This window comes from Nerophis ophidion, linkage group LG09 (assembly GCF_033978795.1).
Source record: "Nerophis ophidion isolate RoL-2023_Sa linkage group LG09, RoL_Noph_v1.0, whole genome shotgun sequence".
Lineage (NCBI taxonomy): Eukaryota > Metazoa > Chordata > Actinopteri > Syngnathiformes > Syngnathidae > Nerophis > Nerophis ophidion.
The window spans coordinates 48,950,842-48,977,954 of NC_084619.1; the positions used below are offsets into that span (position 1 = coordinate 48,950,842).

The 27,113-nt window shown below is 41.5% G+C and overlaps 1 protein-coding gene across 1 annotated transcript in view; it reads left to right on the plus strand.

Moving 5' to 3' along the window:
- Positions 1-270: 270 nt before the first annotated feature.
- Positions 271-27,113, plus strand: part of LOC133559387 (zinc finger protein ZIC 5-like) — a 32,795-nt gene continuing 5,952 nt past the window's right edge. The window contains exon 1 of the mRNA XM_061911118.1: positions 271-1,053. Coding sequence (XP_061767102.1) covers positions 549-1,053 — 505 coding nt within the window. The 5' untranslated portion in view covers positions 271-548. The remainder of the gene's footprint in view (positions 1,054-27,113) is intronic.

A 27,113-nucleotide genomic window follows, 5' to 3' on the forward strand; every position in this document is an offset into this window, starting at 1 on the left:
ACATATTGTGTAAAATATATATATATATATATATATATATATATATATATATATATATATATATATATATATATATATATATATATATATATATATATATATATATATATATATATATATATATATATATATATATATATATACACACACACTAATATATTAATTATGTTTATCTCATACATATGTAATAGAATATTAATGTGAAAAATGTGCACTTTCCACAATAAATGCTCATCACTGTTTTCCTGGGTGGACATATCCGTCAGGAATTGAACTGCCAATCGGAGCAGGTAAGGAGAGTACAAGGACGCCGTACAATAGTGTTGGACCGCGGCCTGCCGCCTGCCGCTGCTTCCAGTCTTCACCTTCATCCACTCAACACTCAAGCATGGAGGCTCGGACTCGATGTATCCATTGCCGATCACTGGGATCGAATAGACGCTTTTAACGCCGGCGACCCGACCCCGGAGTGGATCCCGTCTTTCATTTGGGGTTTGTTGCTCGTTTAAAGCGGACATTTGGGGAGCTGGACGGTCGACGCGAGGACGATGAAGCGGGTAGCTGTGGTTACCAGGCACAATGGCCTCGTCGCCCCGCTGGGTAACAACAACTCCGGAGCTTCGAGCATCGTCTCGCCTCCCCAGCGGAGACCCCCGAACGTCCCCTCCTCCGCCGACAGACGTCCGGGCGACGCCAAGGAGGCTTCCCTCAACATTAGCCGCGGTCCCGCTGTCAAGTCCGAGCTGGTGTGCAAGTGGGCCGGCCGAGTGTCGCCCAGGCAGAGGTTCGTCTGCAACCTAACTTTTAGCTCCATGCCGGACCTGGTGGACCACGTCACCGCCGAGCACGTCACGGCCGGGCTGGACGCCCTCAGTCACGTCTGCATGTGGAGCGAGTGCGTCCGCGGAGGAAAGGCTTTTAAAGCCAAGTACAAACTTATCAATCATATCCGAGTGCACACCGGGGAGAAGCCATTCTTGTGCGTCTTCCCCAACTGCGGCAAGATGTTCGCCCGCTCCGAGAACCTCAAGATCCACACTCGCACGCACACAGGTAGGATTTTATTTTCATAATACCTTTAAAAAAAAAAGAAGCATGTTGACAGTGACAATGGAAGCATTTTTTTATGGAGTATATATCCTCCATGTTTAAAATGGCACCGTTCCCTCATGGTTCACATCCGCACTTCGCCTCCTATGTTTCCTTAGCATAGTCCCAGCCCGTCATTACAGATGGTAACATGGACAAAAAAAGGTGCATTCAAAGTCCGAACGTGCATGCCAAAAACTGTCTGAAATATGTTTTTTGTTTTTTTAACAGTGGCAAACAAGCAGCAACGATCCAAAATACCATCAAACAAAAGCAACAGGGAAATGCTGCTGGTTCAAAAACTAACGCGGAAGGAAAATACTGTAAATGTCGAAAGTAAAGTGAATTATATTTATATAGCACTTTTCTCTATTGAATCAAAGCGCTTTACATTGTGAAACTGGTGTAGTATATCGCTTCCGTCAGTCTACCCCAGTCTATAAATGTAGCTTACCACCACCAGGTGTGAATGAATGATGGGTTCCCATTTCTCTGTGAGCGCTTTGAGTATCTAATAATAAAAAAGCGCGATATAACATCGAATTGTTATTATTAGTATTTTTATTATATCTTCCATGTTTAAAATGGCACCGTTCCCTCATGGTTCACATCCGTACTTCGCCTCCTATGTTTCCTTAACATAGTCCCAGCCCGTCATTGCAGATGGTAACATGGACAAAAAAAAGGTGCATTCAAAGTCTGAACGTGCATGCCAAAAACTGTCTGAAATATGAAGCAATGTGTTTTGTTTTTTTAACAGTGGCAAACAAGCAGCAACAATCCAAAACACCATCAAACAAAAGCAACATGGAAATGCTGCTGGTTCAAAAACTAACGCGGAAGGAAAATAAGGCAAATGTCGAAAGTAAAGTGAATTATTTTTATATAGCATTTTTCGCTATTGAATCAAAGCGCTGTACATTGTGAAACCAGTGTAGTATATCGCTTCCGTCAGTCTATCCCAGTCTACAAATGGGTTCCCATTTCTCTGTGAGCACTATGAGTATCTAATAATAAAAAGCGCTTTATAAAATATAATCCATTATTATTATTATTATTATTATATCCTCCATGTTGAAAATGGTATTGTTCCCTCATGGTTCACATCCGCACTTCGCCTCCTATGTTTCCTGAACATAGTCCCAGCCCGTCATTGCAGATGGTAAAAAAAAAGGTGCATTTAAAGTCCGAACGTGCATGCCAAAAACTGGCTGAAATATGTTTTTGATTTTTTTAAAAGTGGCAAACAAGCAGCAACAATCCAAAACACCATCAAACAAAAGCAACGTGGAAATGCTGCTGGTTCAAAAACTAACGCCGAAGGAAAATACTGCAAATGTCAAAAGTAAAGTGAATTATTTTTGTATAGCACTTTTCTCTATTGAATCAAAGCGCTGTACATTGTGAAACCAGTGTAGTATATCGCTTCCGTCAGTCTACCCCAATCTACAAATGTAGCTTACCACCACCAGGTGTGAATGAATGATGGGTTCCCATTTCTCTGTAAGCACTTTGAGTATCTAATAATAGAAAAGCGCAATATAAAATCTAATTATTATTATTATTGTTTTTATTATATCTTCCATATTTAAAATGGCACCGTTCCCTCATGGTTCACATCCGCACTTCGCCTCCTATGTTTCCTTAACATAGTCCCAGTCCGTCATTACAGATGGTAACATGGACAAAAAAAGGTGCATTCAAAGTCCGAACGTGCATGCCAAAAAATGGCTGATATATGTTTTTTGTTTTTTTAACAGTGGCAAACAAGCAGCAACAATCCAAAACACCAGCAAACAAAAGCAACGCAGAAATGCTGCAAATTATAAATGCTGCTGGATCAAAAACTAACGCAAAAGGAAAATACAGCAAATGTTGAAAGTAAAGTTAATTATATTTATATAGCGCTTTTCTCTATTGACTCAAAGCGTTTTACATTGTGAAACCCAGTATCCGAGTTACAATTTGAAACCAGTGTACTATATCGCTTCCGTCAGTCTACCCCAGGGCAACTGTGGCTACAAATGTAGCTTACCACCACCAGGTGTGAATGAATGATGGGTTTCTACTTCTCTGTGAGCGCTTTGAGTATCTAATAATAGAAAATCGCGATATAAAATCTAATCCATTATTATTATTATTATTATTATTATAATTATTATATATTACATGTTTAAGATGGCACCGTTCCCTCATGGTTCACATCCACACTTTGCCTCCTATGTTTCCTTAACATAGTCCCAGCCCGTCATTGCAGATGGTAAGATGGACAAAAAAAGATGCATTCAAAGTCCGAACGTGCATGCCAAAAACTTGCTGAAATATGAAACAATGTTTTTTGTTTTTTTTAAAGTAGCAAACAAGCAGCAACAATCTAAAACACCATCAAAAAAAGCAACGTGGAAATGCTGCAAATTATAAATGCTGCTGGTTCAAAAACTAACGAGGAAGGAAAATACTGTAAATGTCGAACGTAAAGTGAATTATATTTATATAGCACTTTTCTCTATTGAATCAAAGCGCTTTGCATTGTGAAACCAGTGTAGTACATCGCTTCCGTCAGTCTACCCCAGTCTACAAATGTAGCTTACCACCACCAGGTGTGAATGAATGATGGGTTCCCACTTCTCTGTGAGCGCTTTGAGTATCTAATAACAGAAAAGCGCGTTATAAAATCTAATCCATTATTATTATTATTATTATATCCACCATGTTTAAAATGGCACCGTTCCCTCATGGTTCACATCTGCACTTCACCTCCTATGTTTCCTTAACATAGTCCCAGCCAGTCATTTCAGATGGTAACATTGACAAAAAAAGGTGCATTCAAAGTCCGAACGTGCATGCCAAAAACTGGCTGAAATATGTTTGTTTTTTTAACAGTGGCAAACAAGCAGCAACGATCCAAAACACCATCAAACAAAAGCAACATGGAAATGCTGCAAATTATAAATGCTGCTGGATCAAAAACTAACGTGGAAGTAAAATACTGCAAATGTCAAAAGTGAAGTGAGTTACTGTATATTTAAATAGCACTTTTCTCTATTGACTGCGATGAGGTGGCGACTTGTCCAAGTATACCCCGCCTACCGCCCGAATGCAGCTGAGATAGGCTCCAGTGACCCCCCACAACTCTCAAAAGGGACAAGCGGTAGAAAATGATTGATTTAAAACGCTTTACATTGTGAAACCCAATATCTGAGTTACATTTTGAAACCTGTGTAGTATATATCCTCCATGTTTAAAATGGCACCATTCCCTCATGGTTCACATCCGCACTTCGCCTCCTATGTTTCCTTAGCATAGTTCCAGCCCGTCATTGCAGATGGTAACATGGACAAAAAATGGTGCATTCAAAGTCCGAACGTGCATGCCAAAAACTGGCTGAAATATGAAGTTGTGTTTTTGTTTTTGTTTTTAACAGTGGCAAACAAGCAGCAACGATCCAAAACACCATTAAACAAAAGGAACTTGGAAATGCTGCAAATTATAAATGCTGCTGGATCAAATACTAATGCGAATGAAAAATACTGCAAATGTCTAAAGTGAAGTGAGTCATTTTATATAGCGCTTTTCTCTATTGACTCAAAGCGCTTTACATTGTAGAACCCAATATCCGAGTTACATTTTGAATACATCCCCAGTTCGGTTTCAATGTTTCCTTAACATAGACCCAGCCCGTCATTGCAGATGGTTTTGACATAACATGTCCAGCAAACCTCCGCGACCCCAAAAGGGACAAGCGGTAGAAAATGGATGGATGGACAAAAAAGGTGCTGGGGTCAACATTCAAAGTCCATACGTGCAATGCCAAAAACTAGCTGAAATATGAAGTGTTTTTTTTTTTAACAGTGGCAAATGTTGGCTGTTTATTAGATTGATGTCAAAAGATCAGATTTAAAACACTTTGGGGCATTTAGACTGGCCACTAAAATCAGATCTGGGTCACTTGAGGGCAAACAAATCAGATTTGATTTTCTGTGTAAACAGGGCCATACCTCAAACCTGTGCTCCATCTACTGAACAATACTGTTTTTCCTCACTCTGATGATGACACTGACCTGACACAACAGGTAAAGACGGCCATCTTCCATGATCTTAATAAGTCGTTGTGGGCGATCACTCAAAACGAGTATGATTGTCCTCCTGTTGGTGGGATTGCCCTCAGAATATCTGTGCGTGGAATCCTTTAAAGTGGGAAGACTGGTGCACAGACAGTCACCAAACTGTCCTTGGCAAAGAGAAGGCCAGGGTCCAATGGCATGGAGACCAAGACAATTGGGGACCCATCTTTGCTCCAGCCTTCTTCCGCCTTTGTGACCATTGTGGAGCTTCTATGCAACCATCTTCCGCCCACTCCGCCGCTGAGGTCTTTTTAGTAATAATACATTTTTATTTATTAATAATAAGTACTCCTACCCTGCAACCAAAACCTGCTGGACATGTTGATCCACACTTTAAAGACTCATACACAGCTGTTGACAGAAAGGACCACATCAAGACCAGAGCAGCAGCGGAAATTCAGGAATTGAAGCAAGCTAAAGCTGGACCTGCCAGAGTCACCCCCACAAAATAGCACTACAGCTGCTGGCGGAGCTGTGGAGAGAGAGGCTAAGAAGGTGAAACAAAGTCTGGGCAGTTTTTTTTTTTCCAAAAAGCCTCCACTCAGCCTGGCCCAGCTGCGCTCTTTGACAGATGCCATTGAAGTGGAGATAAAAAGCTATCTACAGTCAGTGGACGTTGACGGAGAAGCGAACCCATAAGAGTGGCGGAGTCTGCACCATGCCAATTTCCCAAGGCTGGCAAACCTCGCAAATAAATATCTATTGCAACATTGTCACATTAAAGCCAGAGACTGTGGACAAGCTTGTGTTTCTGGCTAACAACCTATAAAAGAGGACAGGGCAACTGGGAAGCAAGTGAGCTGGAGTAAACTCTAAAGTCCAGAGTTGCAATTTGGGATTTTAATTTGAAATATGCTGCTTTTTGTTATTGTCCTTTTTTTTTTACTGAAAAGATGCTAAGTGTACTGGAAGTGTTTCTCTCTTACAAATGTACTGTCAGTGATACTTACACAACAGACGCAACTAAACAAAAGTCTGTTCCGTGCACTTCAAGTAGTGTTATTTAGAGTTATGTTTTTGTGTTTTTTTTTACAATGTGGAAAATGTTTTTGCCCACACTTTTTCAGCAGATAAGCTACTTATCAAACGACCAAGTCAAGGTGATTTGCCTAATATTATATATATCCATCCGTCCATTTTCTACCGCTTGTTCCCTTTGGGGTTGCGGGGGGGCGCTGGTGCCTATCTCAGCTACAATCGGGCGGAAGGCAGGGTACATCCTGGACAAGTCGCCACCTCATAGCAGGGCCAACACAGATAGACAACATTCACACTCACATTCACACACTAGGGCCAATTTAGTGTTGCCAATCAACCTATCCCCAGGTGCATGTCTTTGGAAGTGGGAGGCGGCCGGAGTACCCGGAGGGAACCCACGCATTCATGGAGAGAACATGCAAACTGCACACAGAAAGATCCCGAACCCGGGATTGAACCCCAAATTACTCAGGACCTTCGTATTGTGAGGCAGACGCACTAACCCAACTGCCACCGTGAAGCCCTTTTTATATATATATATATATATATATATATATATATATATATATATATATATGTATATGTATATGTGTGTGTGTGTGTGTGTGCTGCGAATCTTTGGGTGTCCTAAAATTCGATTCAATATCGATTCTTGGGGTCGCAATTCAATACACCTAATCAGTGCCCTAGTGGTTAGAGTGTCCGCCCTGAGATCGGTAGGTTGTGAGTTCAAACCCCGGTCGAGTCATATACGAGATAGCATTAGGCTATATTATATATTGCAGTTTGACTGTTTAAACGATCTGTTTATCTGATTATGGTTTCGATTCAATGTAAAGACCACAGAGGGGTTGGGGTTGCCATCATCATTGAGACATTGTAAAGTTTTATTTTCATTCCCCATACGAAAATGTCTTCAAAACAACTCTCTTTCACCAGTTTTCGCTTCAGCCCATTATCAAGCAACTCAGAGAAAGTCTTGGTAGTAACGTCATGTTCGTGCCGCAATCTAAGATCATTTGTTGATGCTTTCTGACATTTAACATCGGCACAGCCGTTAGAGAGGTCATTTTTATCATCCGTGCTAATATTAGCGGACATCAGGTACAACAAGAACAGGTACATTGACTCGTCCATGTCTCCAATCATTAAAGAACGATTCGTGAATATGCCTTGTTTTGGTGCGACGTAATAGGTTAACGGAAAAAGCAATACATTTATCAGCGATGTACAGGAGGCACACAGCGTATGAACAATCGTCGCAATCGAGAGAGTGCATGGACATTGGGACTTCACATGTAGGTGTGAAAATACAAAAAAATTTAGTATTTGAGAAATCAGACTCATTTAGGGTATGTGTTAGGGCAGACCTGGGCAATTATTTTGACTCGGGGGCCAAATTTAGAGAAAGAAATGTGTCTGTGGGGCCTGTATATCTATTTTTTGGAACACTAATACAAAAAACTCACAATAATGTCTGATTGAATGCTAAAAACGTTATTACAGACAGCCTTAAAAACGGACTGGAATTTCAACTTTTTTTACTGAATAGACACCCAGAATGTACGTGAAAATTAAGAATGTGGAGTTTACAATATTAATTATGACCGATAAAACACTGATTATTGACACATGAATGTCACACCCCCTCTCGATTGACATACTTTACAATCAAGCGAAATGCAACAAAAATACAACAAACAAAACGAAATATGAACGCAAAAGATTAAAAAAAAAAAAAAAAAACTACAATCTGATACATCACTAAATTTTAGAACTTAGTTGTAAAAATCTCCTTCCGCGTTATGTCCCTGACACCCGCATTTCAGGCCGGCTGCTCTGGAAACACTCTTGTGGTAACGCTCCCCACCCACACTGCTTAGTGCCTTGTCTGAGCTGCTGTGACTTAGATTACCATGGTAACTAATTAGTTTAACATAGTAACTAGTATAGTAAAGCTAAAGTACCACAGATAGTCACACACACTAGATGTGGTGAAATTACCTTCTGCATTTGACCCATACCCTTGCCACCCCCTGGGAAATGAGGTGAGCAGGGATCAGCATTGGTGGCCACGCCCGGAATCATTTTGGTGATTGGTGATTTGGTGAGATTATGCAAAAGCTCAGTTCCAACCAATGGAATACTTTGTATAATTCAAGACTTTTGGTCATTTGAAACATCACTACACTTCATAATGGCAGCTACAGTTTCCATCTTAAAGATCTAAAAATAATTATTTGGAAATGTCCGGCGGGCCTGGATTGAAAAGCTTAACAGACCTTAATTTGCTCAGGTCTGTGTTAGGGGAATAAATTGATTCGGATCACCATGTGTTTTTTAAATACAGATTTACGAGCCCCTCTATTTGCAAACTTTTCGGTTTATGAGCGGTTTAGAACAGGCCAAATGTGTCCCTGTTTATTCCTCTTGTACACAGCCAGCCCCTTACCCGTCCGTTCCTTTGCAGAGCTTCGGTGAGTTCGCTGTGTTCTCTGTATGTGCTGAGCTTGTCGTCTTCCTGTTTTGGCTTGTTAATAAATAGAAAGTTGATCCATCACCTCCTTGTTATGTTTATTTACAGTACTGTATAACACTTTGTATTGTGTTCAAAGTGTACAAACCTTCACTAAAATATGGACTTTTGTCGATTCATTTTTACTTTGTTTCCTATGGCTTAGCCACTCAAGGACATTTATAGATGCTTTGTGTTGTTGTCCTCCTGAAAGATTAACCGTCACCCCAGTCTTAGTTCATGATCGCTCTGGAACAGGTTTTCATCCAGGATGTCTCTGCACATTGCTGCATTTATATTTACTTCTATCATGACTAGTCTCCCAGTTCCTGCCACTGAAAAACATCCCCACAGCATGATGCTAGCACCACCATGATTCAGTGTAAGGATAGTATTGGCCTGTTGATGAGCGGTCTCTAGTTTCCTCCAAACATAATGCCTAACTTTCACGCCAAAGAGTTCAATCTTTTTCTCATCAGACCAGAGAATTTCTTTTTTTTGTGGTCTGAGAGCCTTTCAGTTTCATTTTGGCAAACTTTTTACTAAGAAATGGCTTCCGTCTGGCTCTACCTTAAAGGCCTGACTGGTGAATTGCTGCAGAGATGGTTGTCCATTTGGAACAGGCCTGGGCAACTATTTTGACTCGGGGTGGGTGGGGGGGGACCAAATGTAGAGAAAAAATGTGTCTCGGGGCCAGTATATCTTTTTTTAGGAACACGAATACAAAACCTCACAATAATGTCTGATTGAATGCTAAAAACGTTGTGATGGAATGAAATTTTATTTTGTTTTGCTGAATGAAACACCCAGAATGTACATGAAAATAAAGAATGTGGGATTCACAATATTAACTAAACATTGAATATTGACAACATATCCCTCTCGATTGGCATATTATACAATCAAGCAAAACGCAATAAAAATGCAAAAAACACAGCGATATATGAACACGAAGGGTAAAAAACCCCACCTACAATCTGATATACCCGATACATCACTGAGCTTTAGAACTTTTTTGTGAAAATGTCCTTCCGCGTCTGTCCCTGACACCCGCATTTCAGGCTGGTCGCTCTGGAAACACTCTGTGGAAACGCTCCCCACCCACACTGCTTGGTACCTCGTCTGAGCTGCTGTGACTTAGATTACCAAAGTAACTGATTAGATTACCATAGTAACTACAAATATCGTTTCCATTTGAGTTGGGAAATTCTGTTAGATGTAAATATAAACGGAATACAATGATTTGCAAATCCTTTTCAGCCCATATTCAATTGAATGCACTACAAAGACAACATATTTGATGTTCAAACTCATAAACTTAATTTTTAATGTTTTGCAAATAATAATTAACTTAGAATTTTATGGCTGCAACACGTGCCAAAGTAGTTGGGAAAGGGCATGTTCACCACTGTGTTACATAACGTTTTTTTTAACAACACTCAATAAACGTTTGGGAATTGAGGAAACTAATTGTTGAAGCTTTGAAAGTGGAATTATTTCCCGTTCTTGTTTTATGTAGAGCTTCAGTCGTTCAACAGTCCGGGGTCTCCGCTGTCATATTTTACGCTTCGTAATGCGGCCACACATTTTCATGGGAGACAGGTCTGGACTGCAGGCGGGCTGCATTTTTTACGAAGCCACGCTTTTGCAACACATGCTGAATGTGGCTTAGCATTGTCTTGCTGAAATAAGCAGGGCCGTCCATGAAAAAGACGACACTTAGATGGCAGCATATGTTGATCCAAAACCTGTATGTACCTTTCAGCAATAATGGTGCCTTCACAGATGTGTAAGTTACCCATGCTTTGGGTATTAATGCACCAGTCTGGATGGTTCACTTCCCCTTTGGTCCGGATGACACAATGTCGAATATTTCCAAAAACAATTTGAAATGTGGACTCATCAGACCACAGAACACTTTTCCACTTTAGATTAGTCCATTTTAGATGATCTCGGGCCCAGAGAAGCCAGCGGCGTTTCTGGATGTTGTTGATAAATGGCTTTCGCTTTGCATAGTGGAGCTTTAACTTGCACATACAGACGTACCGACGAACTGTATTTAGTGACAGTGGTTTTCTGAAGTGTTCCTGAGCCCATGTGGTTATAGCCTTCAGAAATTGATGTAGGTTTTTGATACAGTGCCATCTGAGGGATCGAAGGTCACGGTCATTTAATGTTGGTGCTTGGCCATGCGGCTTACGTGGAGTAATTTCTGCAGATTCTCTGAACCTTTTGATGATATTATGGACCGTAGATGTTGAAATCCCTGAATTTCTTGCAATTGCACTTTGAGAAACGTTCTTAAACTGTTTTGCTCACGCAGTTGTGGACAAAAGGGGTGTACCTCGCCCCATCCTTTCTTGTGAAGGAGTGAGCATTTTTTGGGTAGCTATTTTTATACCCAATCATGGCACCCACCTGTACGCAATTAGCCTGCACACTTGTGGGATGTTCCAAATAAGTGTTTGATGAGCCTTCTTCAACTTTATCAGTATTTATTGCCACCTTTCCCAACTTCTTTGTCACGTGTTGCTGGCATCAAATTCTAAAGTTAATCCATCCATCCATCCATTTTTCTACCGCTTATTCCCTTTGGGGTGTCGCAGGGGGCGCTGGCGCCTATCTCAGCTACAATCGGGCGGAAGGCGGTGTGCGCCCTGGACAAGTCACCACCTCATCGCAGGGCCAACACAGATAGACTACATTCACACTCACATTCACACATTAGGGCTAATTTAGTGTTGCCAATCAACCTATCCCCAGGTGCATGTCTTTGGAGGTGGGAGGAAGCCGGAGTACCCGGAGGGAACCCACGCATTCACGGGGAGAACATGCAAACTCCACACAGAAAGATCCCGAGCCTGGGATTGAACCCAGGACTACTCAGGACCTTCGTATTGTGAGGCAGACGCACTAACTCCTCTGCCACCGTGAAGCCCTCTAAAGTTAATGATTATTTGCACACAAAAAAATGTTTATCGGTTTGAACATCAAATATGTTGTCTTTGTAGCATATTCAACTGAATATGGGTTAAAAATGATTCCGTTTATATTTACATTTAAAACAATTTCCCAACTCATATGGAAACGGGGGTTTGCAGGCAAAAGCGCAGATTCCAACCATTGAACTACTTTGTATAGTTCAAGACTTACGGTCATTAGAAAACATGACTACACATCATAATGGCAGCCACATTTTCCATATTAAAGATCTAAAAAAAAATTATTTGGGAATGTCAGGCGGGCCGGATTGAAAAGCTTATGTGGCCCCCGGGCCTTAATTAGCCCAGGTCTGATTTGTAAGGTTCTCCTTTCCCACAGAGGAATGCGTAGCTCTGACCGTGACCATCGGGTTCTCAGGGATGATCAGCATAAACAGGATGCCCATGAGCTCACTTTGGAGCTTCATAGCAAAGGCTGTGAATACTTACTTACATGTGATTTTTTTATTTTTATTTTAAAAAAAATCTCCAAAATGTATAAAATAACTTCCTGTCTTTGTTATTATGAGGTATTGTGTGTAGAATAAAAATATTTATTCCACTTTGGAATACAGCTAACCTGACTTTCGCCAAACCCTTGTAGTTGGCTGACCTCATCTCAAGGGTCTGGGCTCTAAGACTTTGCAAACTTCTTCCAGATAGCAAAAAATAATGTACCAATCAGGATCGCCGGGTGGGATTTCATAGATGTGATGTAGTGCCGAAGCGACTGTTTGATTCAAACAACAATGGCAGCATGTAGCGAGGAGTCGCGTGCTGACATTGATTCTGCAATTGCAATTGTTTTGCGACATTGATCAAATATTAATTATTTAAAAGATTAACAGAGAACGGTTTTGAAGGCATTTATTGGTGGCAAGGATGTTTTGGCTCTTCTTCCGACCGGATTTGGATTTCCCTCTCATCAGCTTCACAGGTTGACTTCGATGTGAGATTTGAGCATTTTTAAAAAGGATTGAAAATGGAAAAAGATGGGGAAAAAATATTTTTTTGTTTTAGTAAATTTTTTGTTCGAGGACAAACATGACACAAACCTTCACAATTATTAGAAAGCCCACTGTTTAATATTTTTGTGTGTATGCTAGTCCAGGGTGTACACCGCCTTCCGCCCGATTGTAGCTGAGATAGGCACCAGCACCCCCCGCGATCCCAAAGGGGAATAAGCGATAGAAAATGGATGGATGGATGGATGCTTCACTGATGAGAGTATTTGTTGAACATCGTTTTGTCCTACTAATTTCAGCGATTCTTGAACTTACCATAGTGCGGACTGTGACGCAACAGTTTGTTTACATGTAAAATCTTCCACTCCTTCTTTGTCTCGTTTTGTCCACCAAAACTTTTATGCTGTGTGTGAATGCACACAAGTGCGCTCTGTTAATGTTATTGACTTGTTGGAGTGCTAATCATGCATCTTTGGTCAGTACATGACTGCAAGCTAATCAATGCTAACAGGCTATTTAGGCTAGCTGTATGTACATATTGCATCAATATGCCTCGTTTGTAGGTGTAATTGAGCTCATTTAATATCCTTTTATTTGTATCCTCTTTCTATTTAATTTAGTTTTGCATGTCTCAAGACACATTATATGTATGTAATTTTAGCTGCATTTTTCAATCAATCAATCAATGTTTACTTATATAGCCCTAAATCACTAGTGTCTCAAAGGGCTGCACAAACCACCACGACATCCTCGGTAGGCCCACATAAGGGCAAGGAAAACTCACACCCAGTGGGACATCGGTGACAATAATGACCCAGTGGGACGTCGGTGACAATAATGACTATGAGAACCTTAGAGAGGAGGAAAGCAATGGATGTCGAGCGGGTCTAACATGATACTGTGAAAGTTCAATCCACAATGGATCCAACACAGTCGCGAGAGTCCAGTCCAAAGCGGATCCAACACAGCAGCGAGAGTCCCGTTCACAGCGGAGCCAGCAGGAAACCATCCCAAGCGGAGGCGGGTCAGCAGCGCAGAGATGTCCCCAGCCGATACACAGGCAAGCAGTACATGGCCACCGGATCGGACCGGACCCCCTCCACAAGGGAGAGTGGGACATAGAAGAAAAAGAAAAGAAACAGCAGATCAACTGGTCTAAAAAGGGAGTCTATTTAAAGGCTAGAGTATACAAATGAGTTTTAAGGTGAGACTTAAATGCTTCTACTGAGGTGGCATCTCGAACTGTTACCGGGAGGGCATTCCAGAGTACTGGAGCCCGAACGGAAAACGTTCTGTAGCCCGCAGACTTTTTTTGGGCTTTGGGAATCACTAACAAGCCGGAGTCCTTTGAACGCAGATTTCTTGCCGGGACATATGGTACAATACAATCGGCAAGATAGGATGGAGCTAGACCGTGTAGTATTTTATACGTAAGTAGTAAAACCTTAAAGTCACATCTTAAGTGCACAGGAAGCCAGTGCAGGTGAGCCAGTACAGGCGTAATGTGATCAAACTTTCTTGTTCTTGTCAAAAGTCTAGCAGCCGCATTTTGTACCAACTGTAATCTTTTAATGCTAGACATGGGGAGACCCGAAAATAATACGTTACAGTAGTCGAGGCGAGACGTAACAAACGCATGGATAATGATATCAGCGTCTTTAGTGGACAGAATGGAGCGAATTTTAGCGATATTACGGAGATGAAAGAAGGCCGTTTTAGTAACGCTTTTAATGTGTGCCTCAAAGGAGAGAGTTGGGTCGAAGATAATACCCAGATTCTTTACCGTGTCGCCTTGTTTAATTGTTTGGTTGTCAAATGTTAGAGTTGTATAATTAAATAGAGTTCGGTGTCTAGCAGGACCGATAATCAGCATTTCCGTTTTTTTGGCGTTGAGTTGCAAAAAGTTAGCGGACATCCATTGTTTAATTTCATTAAGACACGCCTCCAGCTGACTACAATCCGGCGTGTTGGTCAGCTTTAGGGGCATGTAGAGTTGGGTGTCATCAGCATAACAGTGAAAGCTAACACCGTATTTGCGTATGATGCCACCTAGCGGCAGCATGTAGATGCTGAAGAGTGCAGGGCCAAGGACCGAACCCTGGGGAACTCCACACGTTACCTTAACGTAGTCCGAGGTCATATTGTTATGGGAGACACACTGCATCCTATCAGTAAGATAAGAGTTAAACCAAGACAGGGCTAAGTCTGACATACCAATTCGTGTTTTGATACGTTCTAATAAAATATTATGATCAACGGTATCGAAAGCAGCGCTAAGATCGAGGAGCAGCAACATAGATGACGCATCAGAATCCATCGTTAGCAATAGATCATTAGTAATTTTTGCGAGGGCTGTCTCCGTCGAGTGATTTGCCCTGAAACCGGATTGAAAGGTTTCACATAGATTGTTAGACGCTAAGTGTTCATTTAACTGCTCCGCAACAATTTTTTCAAGGATTTTTGAAATAAAGGGAAGGTGAGACACCGGTCGGTAGTTTACCATGAGGTCAGGATCGAGGTTAGGTCTTTTAAGAAGAGGATGAATAACCGCTTTTTTTAATGCTAGGGGAACAGTGCCCGAGGAGAGTGATAAGTTTATAATATTTAGCACTGATGGACCTAATAATACAAAGAGCTCCTTGATCAGTTTCCCAGGAAGAGGGTCAAGTAAGCATGTTGTCTGTTTTATTCTATTTACACGTTGTAACAATTCCTCTAATGTTATTTCCTCAAAACGAGAGAAACTATTTTGGAGGGCAGTATCCGCCGTATATACCATCGTATCAGTGTTAATAGAACCCCGTTGTAGCTGGGACGCATTGTCTTTAATCTCCTTTCTAATGACTTAAATTTTCTTACTAAAGAATTGCATAAAGTCATCAGCTGAGTGGGTTGAGCTACTGGAAGGGGTCCCTTGTTGGGTTAGCGATGCTACCGTACTAAACAAAAATTTAGGATCGTTTTTATTACGGTGGATGAGATTTGAGTAATATTTAGCTTTAGCTAAGGTAAGCATGCGTTTATAAGTTATTAAACCATCACTCCATGCTTGATGGTGCACCTCAAGTTTAGTCGTGCGCCATTTGCGTTCCAGCTTTCTACATAATAATTTCTGAGCTCTAGTTTCTTCTGTAAACCACGGGGTGCGCTTTTTTGGAGCCTTTTTTAACTTTAGCGGTGCTATGTTATCAATGGTTTCGCGCAGGGTGTCGTTAAAGTTGTTAGTGAGGTTATCAATAGAGCCCACATACTTTGGGAATGGTGCCATTACTGAGGGCAGTAGGTCAGCAAGAGTTGTCGTTGTGGCCGTATTAATGTTGCGGCTGCTATGGCAGTTATTATTATTATTAGTTTGACGAACATGTGTCTGAACCTCGAATTTTATAAGGTAATGATCGGACAATACTTTAGTATACGGGAGTATCGTAACTTTGGAGACGGTGATACCCCTGACAAGCACTAGGTCTATCGTATTACCGTTGCGATGCGTGGGTTCATTTATTATTTGTGTGAGACCACAGCTATCAATTACAGTCTGGAGCGCTAAGCACGGTGGGTCCGATGGGGTATTCATATGGATATTTAATCAATCAATCAATCAATGTTTACTTATATAGCCCTAAATCACTAGTGTCTCAAAGGGCTGCACAAACCACTACGACATCCTCGGGCAAGGAAAACTCACACCCAGTGGGACATCGGTGACAATAATGACTATGAGAACGTGATACTGTGATACTGATGATACTGATGACTATGAGAACATATGAGAACATGATACTGTGAAAGATCAATCCATAATGGATCCAACACAGTCGCGAGAGTCCAGTCCAAAGCGGATCCAACACAGCAGCGAGAGTCCCGTTCACAGCGGAGCCAGCAGGAAACCATCCCAAGCGGAGGCTGATCAGCAGCGCAGAGATGTCCCCAGCCGATACACAGGCGAGCAGTACATGGCCACCGGATCGGACCGGACTCCCTCCACAAAGGAGAGTGGGACATAGAAGAAAAAGAAAAGAAACGGCAGATCAACTGGTCTAAAAAGGGAGTCTATTTAAAGGCTAGAGTATACAAATGAGTTTTAAGGTGAGACTTAAAGGCTTCTACTGAGGTAGCATCTCGAACTGTTACCGGGAGGGCATTCCAGAGTACTGGAGCCCGAAATGAAAACGCTCTACAGCCCGCAGACTTTTTTTGGGCTTTGGGGATCACTAATAAGCCGGAGTCCTTTGAACGCAGATTTCTTGCCGGGACATATGGTACAATACAATCGGCAAGATAGGATGGAGCTAGACCGTGTAGTATTTTATACGTAAGTAGTAAAACCTTAAAGTCACATCTTAAGTGCACAGGAAGCCAGTGCAGGTGAGCCAGTACAGGTGTAATGTGATCAAACTTTCTTGTTCTTGTCAAAAGTCTAGCAGCCGCATTTTGTACCAACTGTAATCTTTTAATGCTAGACATGGGGAGACCCGAAAATAATACGTTACAGTAGTCGAGGCGAGACGTAACAAACGCATGGATAATGATCTCAGCGTCTTTAGTGGACAGAATGGAGCGAATTTTAGCGATGTTGCGGAGATGAAAGAAGGCCGTTTTAGTAACGCTTTTAATGTGTGCCTCAAAGGAGAGAGTTGGGTCGAAGATAATACCCAGATTCTCTACCGTGTCGCCTTGTTTAATTGTTTGGTTGTCAAATGTTAGAGTTGTATTATTAAATAGAGTTCGGTGTCTAGCAGGACCGATAATCAGCATTTCCGTTTTTTTGGCCTTGAGTTGCAAAAAGTTAGCGGACATCCATTGTTTAATTTCATTAAGACACGCCTCCAGCTGACTACAATCCGGCGTGTTGGTCAGCTTTAGGGGCATGTAGAGTTGGGTGTCATCAGCATAACAGTGAAAGCTAACACCGTATTTGCGTATGATGTCACCTAGCGGCAGCATGTAGATGCTGAAGAGTGCAGGGCCAAGGACCGAACCCTGGGGAACTCCACACGTTACCTTAACGTAGTCCGAGGTCATATTGTTATGGGAGACACACTGCATCCTATCAGTAAGATAAGAGTTAAACCAAGACAGGGCTAAGTCTGACATACCAATTCGTGTTTTGATACGTTCTAATAAAATATTATGATCGACAGTATCGAAAGCAGCGCTAAGATCGAGGAGCAGCAACATAGATGACGCATCAGAATCCATCGTTAGCAATAGATCATTAGTCATTTTTGCGAGGGCTGTCTCCGTCGAGTGATTTGCCCTGAAACCGGATTGAAAGGTTTCACATAGATTGTTAGACGCTAAGTGTTCATTTAACTGCTCCGCAACAATTTTTTCGATGATTTTTGAAATAAAGGGAAGGTGAGACACCGGTCGGTAGTTTACCATGAGGTCAGGATCGAGGTTAGGTCTTTTAAGAAGAGGATGAATAACCGCTTTTTTGAATGCTAGGGGAACAGTGCCCGAGGAAAGTGATAAGTTTATAATATTTAGCACTGATGGACCTAATAATACAAAGAGCTCCTTGATCAGTTTCCCAGGAAGCGGGTCAAGTAAACATGTCGTTTGTTTTATTCCATTTACACGTTGTAACAATTCCTCTAATGTTATTTCCTCAAAACGAGAGAAACTATTTTGGAGGGCAGTATCCGCTGTATATACAATCGTGTCAGTGTTAATAGAACCCCGTTGTAGCTGGGACGCATTGTCTTTAATCTCCTTTCTAATGACTTCAATTTTCTTACTAAAGAATTGCATAAAGTCATCAGCTGAGTGGGTGGAGCTACTGGAAGGAGTGAGTCCCTTGTTGAGTTAGCAATGCTACCGTACTAAACAAAAATTTAGGATCGTTTTTATTACGGTGGATGAGATTTGAGTAATAATTAGCTTTAGCTAAGGTAAGCATGCGTTTATATGTTATTAAACCATCACTCCATGCTTGATGGTGCACCCCAAGTTTAGTCGTGCGCCATTTGCGTTCCAGCTTTCTGCATAATAATTTCTGAGCTCTAGTTTCTTCTGTAAACCATGGGGTGCGCTTTTTTGGAGCCTTTTTTAATTTTAGCCGTGCTATGTTATCAATGGTTTCGCGCAGGGCGTCGTTAAAGTTGTTAGTGAGGTTATCAATAGAGCCCACATATTTTGGGAATGGTGCCATTACCGAGGGCAGTAGGTCAGCAAGAGTTGTCGTTGTGGCCGTATTAATGTTGCGTCTGCTATAGCAGTTATTATTATTATTAGTTTGACGAACATGCGTCTGAACCTCGAATTTTATAAGGTAATGATCGGACAATACTTTAGTATATGGGAGTATCGTAACTTTGGAAGCGGTGATACCCCTGAGAAGCACTAGGTCTATCGTATTACCGTTGCGATGCGTGGGTTCATTTATTATTTGTGTGAGACCACAGCTATCAATTATAGTCTGGAGCGCTACGCACGGTGGGTCCGATGGGGTATTCATATGGATATTAAAGTCCCCCATTATGATTATATTATCGGCGTGTGTCACTAGATCAGCAACGAACTCTGAGAATTCATTGATAAAGTCCGAATAGGGCCCTGGGGGGCGGTAGATAACAGCCAGGTGTAGAGGCAGCGGTGTGACAGACCTCATAGTAAGCACCTCAAACGATTTATATTTATTATTTATGTTAGGACTAAGGTTAAAGTTTTCGTTGTATATTAGTGCGACCCCCCCACCCCTTTTAAGCGGACGGGCATTATGCGCATGTGTAAAGTTAGGAGGACATGCCTCATTTAGCGCAAAAAAGTCATTTGGTTTAAGCCAGGTTTCACTGAGACCGATGACGTTAAGATTGTTGTCTCTGATAATATCATTAACTAACAACGTTTTGGGAGACAATGATCTTATGTTTAAAAAACCTATATTATAGGTTGTGGGCTGTTTTAGGGAATTGTTGATCAAATTATCCGTAGTAGCAGTATTAATAATGTTGTGTTTATTATGCCCAGTGCGTTCAGTATAATTACGACCATATCTAGGAATTGATACGACGGGAATATTCCGATTGTTTGATTGTTGCTTTGATAAACTGCACGCATCATGGTTAGCCACCTCAGTAACGGGGATTTTCCGATTGTTTGTTTGATGCTTTGATAAACTGCACGCATATTTAAGTCCCCCATTATGATTATATTATCGGCGTTTGTCACTAGATCAGCAACGAACTCTGAGAATTCATTGATAAAGTCCGAATAGGGCCCTGGGGGGCGGTAGATAACAGCCAGGTGTAGAGGCAGCGGTGTGACAGACTTCATAGTAAGCACCTCAAACGATTTATATTTATTATTTATGTTAGGACTAAGGTTAAAGTTTTCGTTGTATATTAGTGCGACCCCCCCACCCCTTTTAAGCGGACGGGCAATATGCGCATGTGTAAAGTTAGGAGGACATGCCTCATTTAGCGCAAAAAAGTCGTTTGGTTTAAGCCAGGTTTCGCTGAGACCGATGACGTTAAGATTGTTGTCTCTGATAATATCATTAACTAACAACGTTTTAGGAGACAATGATCTTATGTTTAAAAAACCTATATTATAGGTAGTGGGCTGTTTTAGGGAGTTTTTGATCAAATTATCCGTAGTAGCAATATTAATAATTTTGTGTTTATTATGCCCAGTGCATTTAGTATAGTTACGACCATATCTAGGAATTGATACGACAGGATTTTTCCGATTGTTTGATTGTTGCTTTGATAAACTGCACGCATCATGGTTAGCCACCTCAGTAACGGGGATTTTCCGATTGTTTGTTTGTTGCTTTGATAAACTGCACGCATCATAGTTAGCCACCTCAGTAAAACACATGTCCAACTCTGAAACACTCAAAGCAGAAAAAACGTGTTCTAATTTAACTGACTCCTTACCCAGACCAGTAGTCTCGCGTTTTCCATTTAAATCCGTCTTCAGGATGGAGGGAAGTGGTGTTCTGTGGGGATTAGCCTTCTGCTTTGTTTTTAGCCCCGCTCGACATCCGCGTTTCCGATCACACCGCTGGCGTCTGCTCCGTAGACGGCCCCCGCTGCTACTATACTCCCCTGCTTCACAGGCCGCTGGATGTAGCCGCCGACGTATTCCCATGCTAGTTAGCATGTTTAGCACGCACGCGTCTGTCGGTGTTTGTGTGCCATGTTGTTCCAGACCACAGCAAACATTACTTAGCTTGTCAAAAATGTTTTAATAAATCCATTAAAAGAAGACAGCCTGCCATTTCCTTTAACATTAATACCTTCGGCCAGCAATTTCCAGGAGTTACCTCACCTTCTAAGTAACCTCTGATTTACCAATGTTGTAAAAATGTGTAGAATAAATATTGTATTTCAACATTTCTGTCAACGAGGATTTGCTTCAGCCTGCGACACATAGTCATTTTAATAGTAGGCTAATATAGCTATTATAGACACTTACATCATATGTTGCCTTCATTATAAGACTTATATAAGACTTTTAATTTTTTGCGGCTCCAGACAGAATTGTTTTTTGTATTATTGGTCCAATTTTGGCTCTTTTAACGTTTTGGGTTGCCGACCCCTGATGTAACACAACAAAATGTGCAAAAGGTGAATACATTCCGGATGCACTGTAAGTACAGTACTTTTAATTGACTTTGGAAAATTCATGTATAAGTGCGAGAGCATATTCATGTGACATTAATGATACCTATTGACCAGTCAGTAGCAGGGCTGGGTATCGTGGCCAATTTCCCAAACCGGTTCAGTTTAGATTCAATGGGGTTCTAAATCGATTTATCTCAAATCGATTCGATCTACACTTAATTATTAAAAATGTCTAAAATCTGTTAGAAATTATAAATGTGCATTGTTTTTTCTAGTCACCATTAAAAATCTCTGGAGAGTTTAAACTGCATCCAAAGTCTAAATCTGAAAGGAAATAATTCTAAGTGAAAATGTAATTTCATTGCAATATCCGTCTTCAAAAAACATTATTGAGGAATTGTTTCTTCAAGTGCAAAATAGTAACAGTAAATATTAGGGGTGTAACGGTACGTGTATTTTTATTGAACCGTTTCGGTTTCGGGGGTTTCGGTTCGGTACGGGGGTGTACCGAACGAGTTTGTAAGCTAAAGTCTTAACAAGCTGCTTTGCTTTTTCTGCTTCTGTGTCAGCACCCAGCATTGTCCCACCCACACAACCATCTGATTGGTTACATACAAAGTCAATCAGCAGTGCGTATTACAAGCGATGTAACAGCCAATCAGCAGTGTGTATTCAGAGCGCATGTAGTCAATGCCTCAGCGTCGAGCAGAATAGTGTTTAGCAGGTCAGCATAAGACAGCGTACTCTTCCCCCAATTATGATTTAGGGACGGCGTGGCGCAGTGGGAGAGTGGCCGAGCGCAACCCGAGGGTCACTGGTTCAAATCCCACCTAGAACCAACCTCATCACGTCCGTTGTGTCCTGAGCAAGACACTTCACCCTTTCTCCTGATGGGTGCTGGTTGGCGCCTTGCATGGCAGCTCCCTCCATCAGTGTGTGAATGTGTGTGTGAATGGGTAAATGTGGAAGTAGTGTCAAAGCGCTTTGAGTACCTTGAAGGTAGAAAAGCGCTATACAAGTACAACCCATTTATCATTTATTTATAAAAAAACACCTCCCAGTCACAACTGCTAATAACATCACTATGAGCCCGTTGACCTTCTAGAAACTTAAACGGCAGCTCAGCTCGCTCGCAGTTCTGGCTTGAGGTGAAGGCTAATTATTTTTTAGCGTAATGTTAGCTCATTTTGCGTGCGTGCGTGCGTTAGGGGCAGCAAAGCCCTGTCTGTCTGTTATTTCACTTGAACTCCATGGTGGTCAGGGATGAATAGTCTCTCCTATTGCTATTGTACTATTTTTTCAGCTATAGTTACATTAATCATGAGTAATGTAGCAGCCTAGTTTTGAATAGCAGAGTCCCTGCTATCACATGTTGACAAAAATATAACATTTACATAATAAAAGTCAACTACAGGCTTCCCAAATGCTGTAATAAATTTAAGCATGATGGACTTGAAACTGTTTAATGTTTCACTTTTTATACGTAGAAGAAAGGTTTTGTCATTTTATTTAATCAAAGCAACAACTTGAGGCAGTTTAATGTGGATTAACGTGGGCAGAATTATTACAGTGTTCCCAATGTTAAAAGGATAAAGCCATTGTTTACAAATTTGGTAAATAAATAACCAAAATATTCTTATTTTGTTGTTTTCTTACTGTACCGAAAATGAACCGAACCGTGAACTCTAAACCGAGGTACGTACCGAACCGAAATTTTTGTGCGTCGTTAAACCCCGAGTAAATATGTAAGCTATTTACTGGGAGTCTTATTTTGTTAGCGCAGTCAGACAGGATGCAACACACAATCATATATTTGTGAAGGACAGAAGTGTGCGATTGTTTTTTTTCTGGATTATTGGACACTGCTACGTGTGGGAGACTAGTATTTCAACAAAAATACCTCCGGACTCTCGGTTACAAATACAATAATAATAACAACATATTTAGTCTGATGTTTACATTGCATGATCATAACACTTCGCAAGTAGGGCCATAGATATTTGCCAACAAAACGTTGCAATGTCTTCTCTTCGGGCATGTTCCCACATTAATTTTTTGTTTTTGTTTTTGATTTTGTTTTGGGTTGAAAAAATAAATGCATCCCCACAGTGTCCTATGGTCACATCAAGACGGAAAGGTCAAAATGCCTAAAAAATAAATGGGTTATACTTGTATAGCGCTTTTCTACTTTCAAGGTACTCAAAGCGCTTTGACACTGTTTCACCCATTCACACACACACGGCGGAAGCTGCCGTGCAAGGTTCTCACCACGACCCATCAGGTCTCAAGGGTGCAGTGTCTTGCCCAAGGACACAATGGACGTGACGAGGATGACGGAAGCTTGGACCGAACCTGGAACCCTCAAGTTGCCGGCACGGTCGCTTTACTATCCGAGGCACGTCGTCCCACGCCGTTGTGCCGTAAGATCTATTCTCAGCTCACACATTAAAAAAAAAAGTGATGATAGCAAATGTGCGCAGAGAAAGGGAATCTTTTGTTTGGAGAGACGATGAGGTGGAATTAATTCAGCGCGTCACACTTAATTACAAAACTGTGAAATATCAATACCAAGGTCCTGAGTAGTCCTAACTTCAATCCCGGGCTCGGGAGCGTTCTGTGGGGTTGTTTGCATGCTCTCCCCGTGACTGCGTGGGTTCCCTCCGGGTACTCCGGCTTCCTCCCACACTAGGGCCAATTTAGTGTTGCCAATCAACCTTGGGATAGGTTTAGTTTAGTCTTTATTTGAAGGGACAATGCACAGAAACATTCAGCTCAAAGACAGATATGTTCTATACCAGATTATAGCTAATTTCCATCTGCAGTCCCTGGCTACCTAAATTAAAGCGATACAAAAATCATGCAATAAAATTATGATGATAAAATCATACCATATCACATAATCAAATTAAGAAAAGTCATAAAATGCCCTTTCGTGGACACATACTTAATATACAATACAACCACATCTAATTTCCATCATCACACAAAGACAATACATGCTCTTGTTCACATCTGTCATCATTTGTAAAAACAACCATGATTTTAACAAACACACCTCACAATTTACAACAAAAATGCTGTCATGGATAAATATGATACATATTAAGTTAATCTGCCAAACATAGTGTCCACTTTAGTGACCGTGTGAGCAGCTTTGATTGCTCCAAAGCCACTTTTTAACTTCAATTGTAAATGAAGAGTAATCTTTTAACTTTTCAAGTTTGTTGTGAAGTCATTCCATTCCTTTATGGCTTTATATGTAAAAGCTGATTCTGCAAAATATGTTTTACATCTGGGCATGCTACACTGCCCCCTGGTGGAGACTCGTGTGTTTCTAGTTGTCACAGCAGATGTAAACTGGACAAAGTGCTTAAGTGGCGCTGGTGCAGTGTTATTCAGGATTCGGTGGGCCATTCATATTGATGCTAATCTTTGAATATTAGCAAAATTTAACAATCTACATTTTTGGATTACTAAACAGTGATGGTGATGTTGTGGTTTTCGGTCAAGGATTTTGAGCGATTGTTCGTGCAAAGTTTACAATGGCCTCAGAGTCATTTTGCTTGCCTGCGACCAACATGTTTTACAATAATAAAAAGGAGACATAATCATTGCATTAAAATAAGTTTGAGTTGCCTCCGTTGTTAACTAATTCCTGATACATTTGAACGTTTTTATGTTGTATTTAAGACTCTGGCAAATCTGTTTGATATGTTTTTTAAAGCCAAGTGTTGGGTCTAAAATTACACCCAGGTAACGATATTCACTAACATTTTGTATTATTGTTGATTGGGAACACTAAATTAGCCCTAGTGTGGGAATGTGAATGTGAGTGAGAATGTTGTCTGTCCATCTGTGTTGGCCCTGCGACATGTTAACAACTTGTCCAGGGTGTTCACAGCCTTCCGCCTGAAATGCAGCTGAGACATGGACCCGGCACCCCCCGTGACCCCGAAAGCGACAAAGCAGTAGAAAATGGATGGATGGATGTAATATTAAAAAAATGTTGACTGGGAGTCCTGAAAATTTTTAATTAACTGAAATTAGCCGGATTCTACAGCTTCTCTTGAATGCTTACAGTCACACCAGCGATAGTTTGCCTCTTCAGGTCTGGGAGTGGACAACTAAAGCAAAAATGTGCTTCTGGTAGGTTTAGTGAATACTTAAATTATGACGAGCTAACTGCTACGAGCGACTTGTCATGCTACATCACAGCTAGTGTAGTGAGCATTGTGATGTAACTATCGATTTGTTAAGGTATAGTAATGGGCAATAACCAGTAGGGATGTCCGATAATATCGGCAGTCCGATATTATCCGCCGATAAATACTTTAAAATGTAATATTGTAAATTTTCTGTATCGGTTTCAACATTATCGGTATCGGTTTAAAAAAGTAAAATTCATGAGTTTTTAAAACGCCTCCGTGTACACGGACGTAGGGAGGAGTACAGAGCGCCAATAAACCTAAAAGGCACTTCCTTTGCGTGCCAGCCTAGTCACATAATATCTACGGCTTTATACACTCACACACGCAAGTGAATGCCATGCATACTTGGTCAACAGCCATACAGGTCACACTGAGGATGGCCGTATAAACAACTTTAACACTGTTACAAATATGCGCCACACTGTGAACCCACACCAAACAAGAATGACAAAAACATTTTGGGAGGACATCCGCACCGTAACACAACAGAATAAATACCCAGTATTCCTTGCAGCACTAACTCTTCCGGAACGCTACAATATGCTACCCACACCCCACCTCAACCGCCCCGCCCCCCCTACTCCGCACACCGCAACCTCCACATGCTCTCTCAGGGAGAGCATGTCCCATATTCCAAGCTGCTGTTTTGAAGCATGATAAAAAAGAATAATGCACTTCAATATTAAATATGGCAGTGCCATGTTGGCCTTTTTTTCCATAAATTTAGTTAATTTATTTTGGAAAACCTTGTTACATTGTTTAATGCATCCAGCGGGGCATCACAACAAAATTAGGCATAATAATGTGTTAATTCCACAATTATATATCGGTATCGGTTGATTTTCGAATCGGTAATTAAGAGTCGGACAATATCGGAATATCGGATATCAGCAAAAAAGCCATTATCGGACATCTCTAGTAACAAGCTACATGTAGCTAAACTACGTAGCTTAACTACATTTTCCAGTAGCTTGGTGGTATATTAGCTACTTTTTGAACGAGTTGCTTTTCCTGCAGCCCAGCTACTTTTCAACCCATGTAGCTAGGTAGCTTACATCAAGCAATAAGCTTCAAAATGAGAACATGGAGTGTGAATCCAGGCCAACACAAAATATGGAGAAAATCAATGACCTGGGTGAATGAGAATATCCTTACATACGGAGAAAATCCATGGTGATTGGTTGGTGTTCGTATGATGAGTCACAATTGGCTAAGGTTAGGGAGAAACATTACGGACTGGCCAATCAGAGGAAAGATAAGACTGGTCATCGAAACTCGTAATGCCTAGCTGTCTCCTGCTTCTTCCGAGCCTTATCCTCTGCCTTGCATGTCTGTCAATAGCCTGCCGCTGGCTTGCTCAGCGGCACGATGGGCCCGGTTCTGGGGGTCATGTCGCTGGCCGGCCTGCCTGCCTGTGTGGGGCCGGGGATCTCTTGTTCCCTGGGTACCGTACCTACTGTTTTGGGTTTGGCTGTCCAGGTGGCTGGGGCTGTATTTTGGCTCCGGCACCTACTGGGAGACAGACTTGTCCAGGGTGTACCCCGCCTTCCGCCCGAATGCAGCTGAGATAGGTGCCAGTGCCCCCCGCGACCCCAAAAGGGAATAAGCCGTAGAAAATGGATGGATGGATGTGTGAATGTGAGCGTGAATGTTGTCTGTCTATCTGTGTTGGCCCTGCGA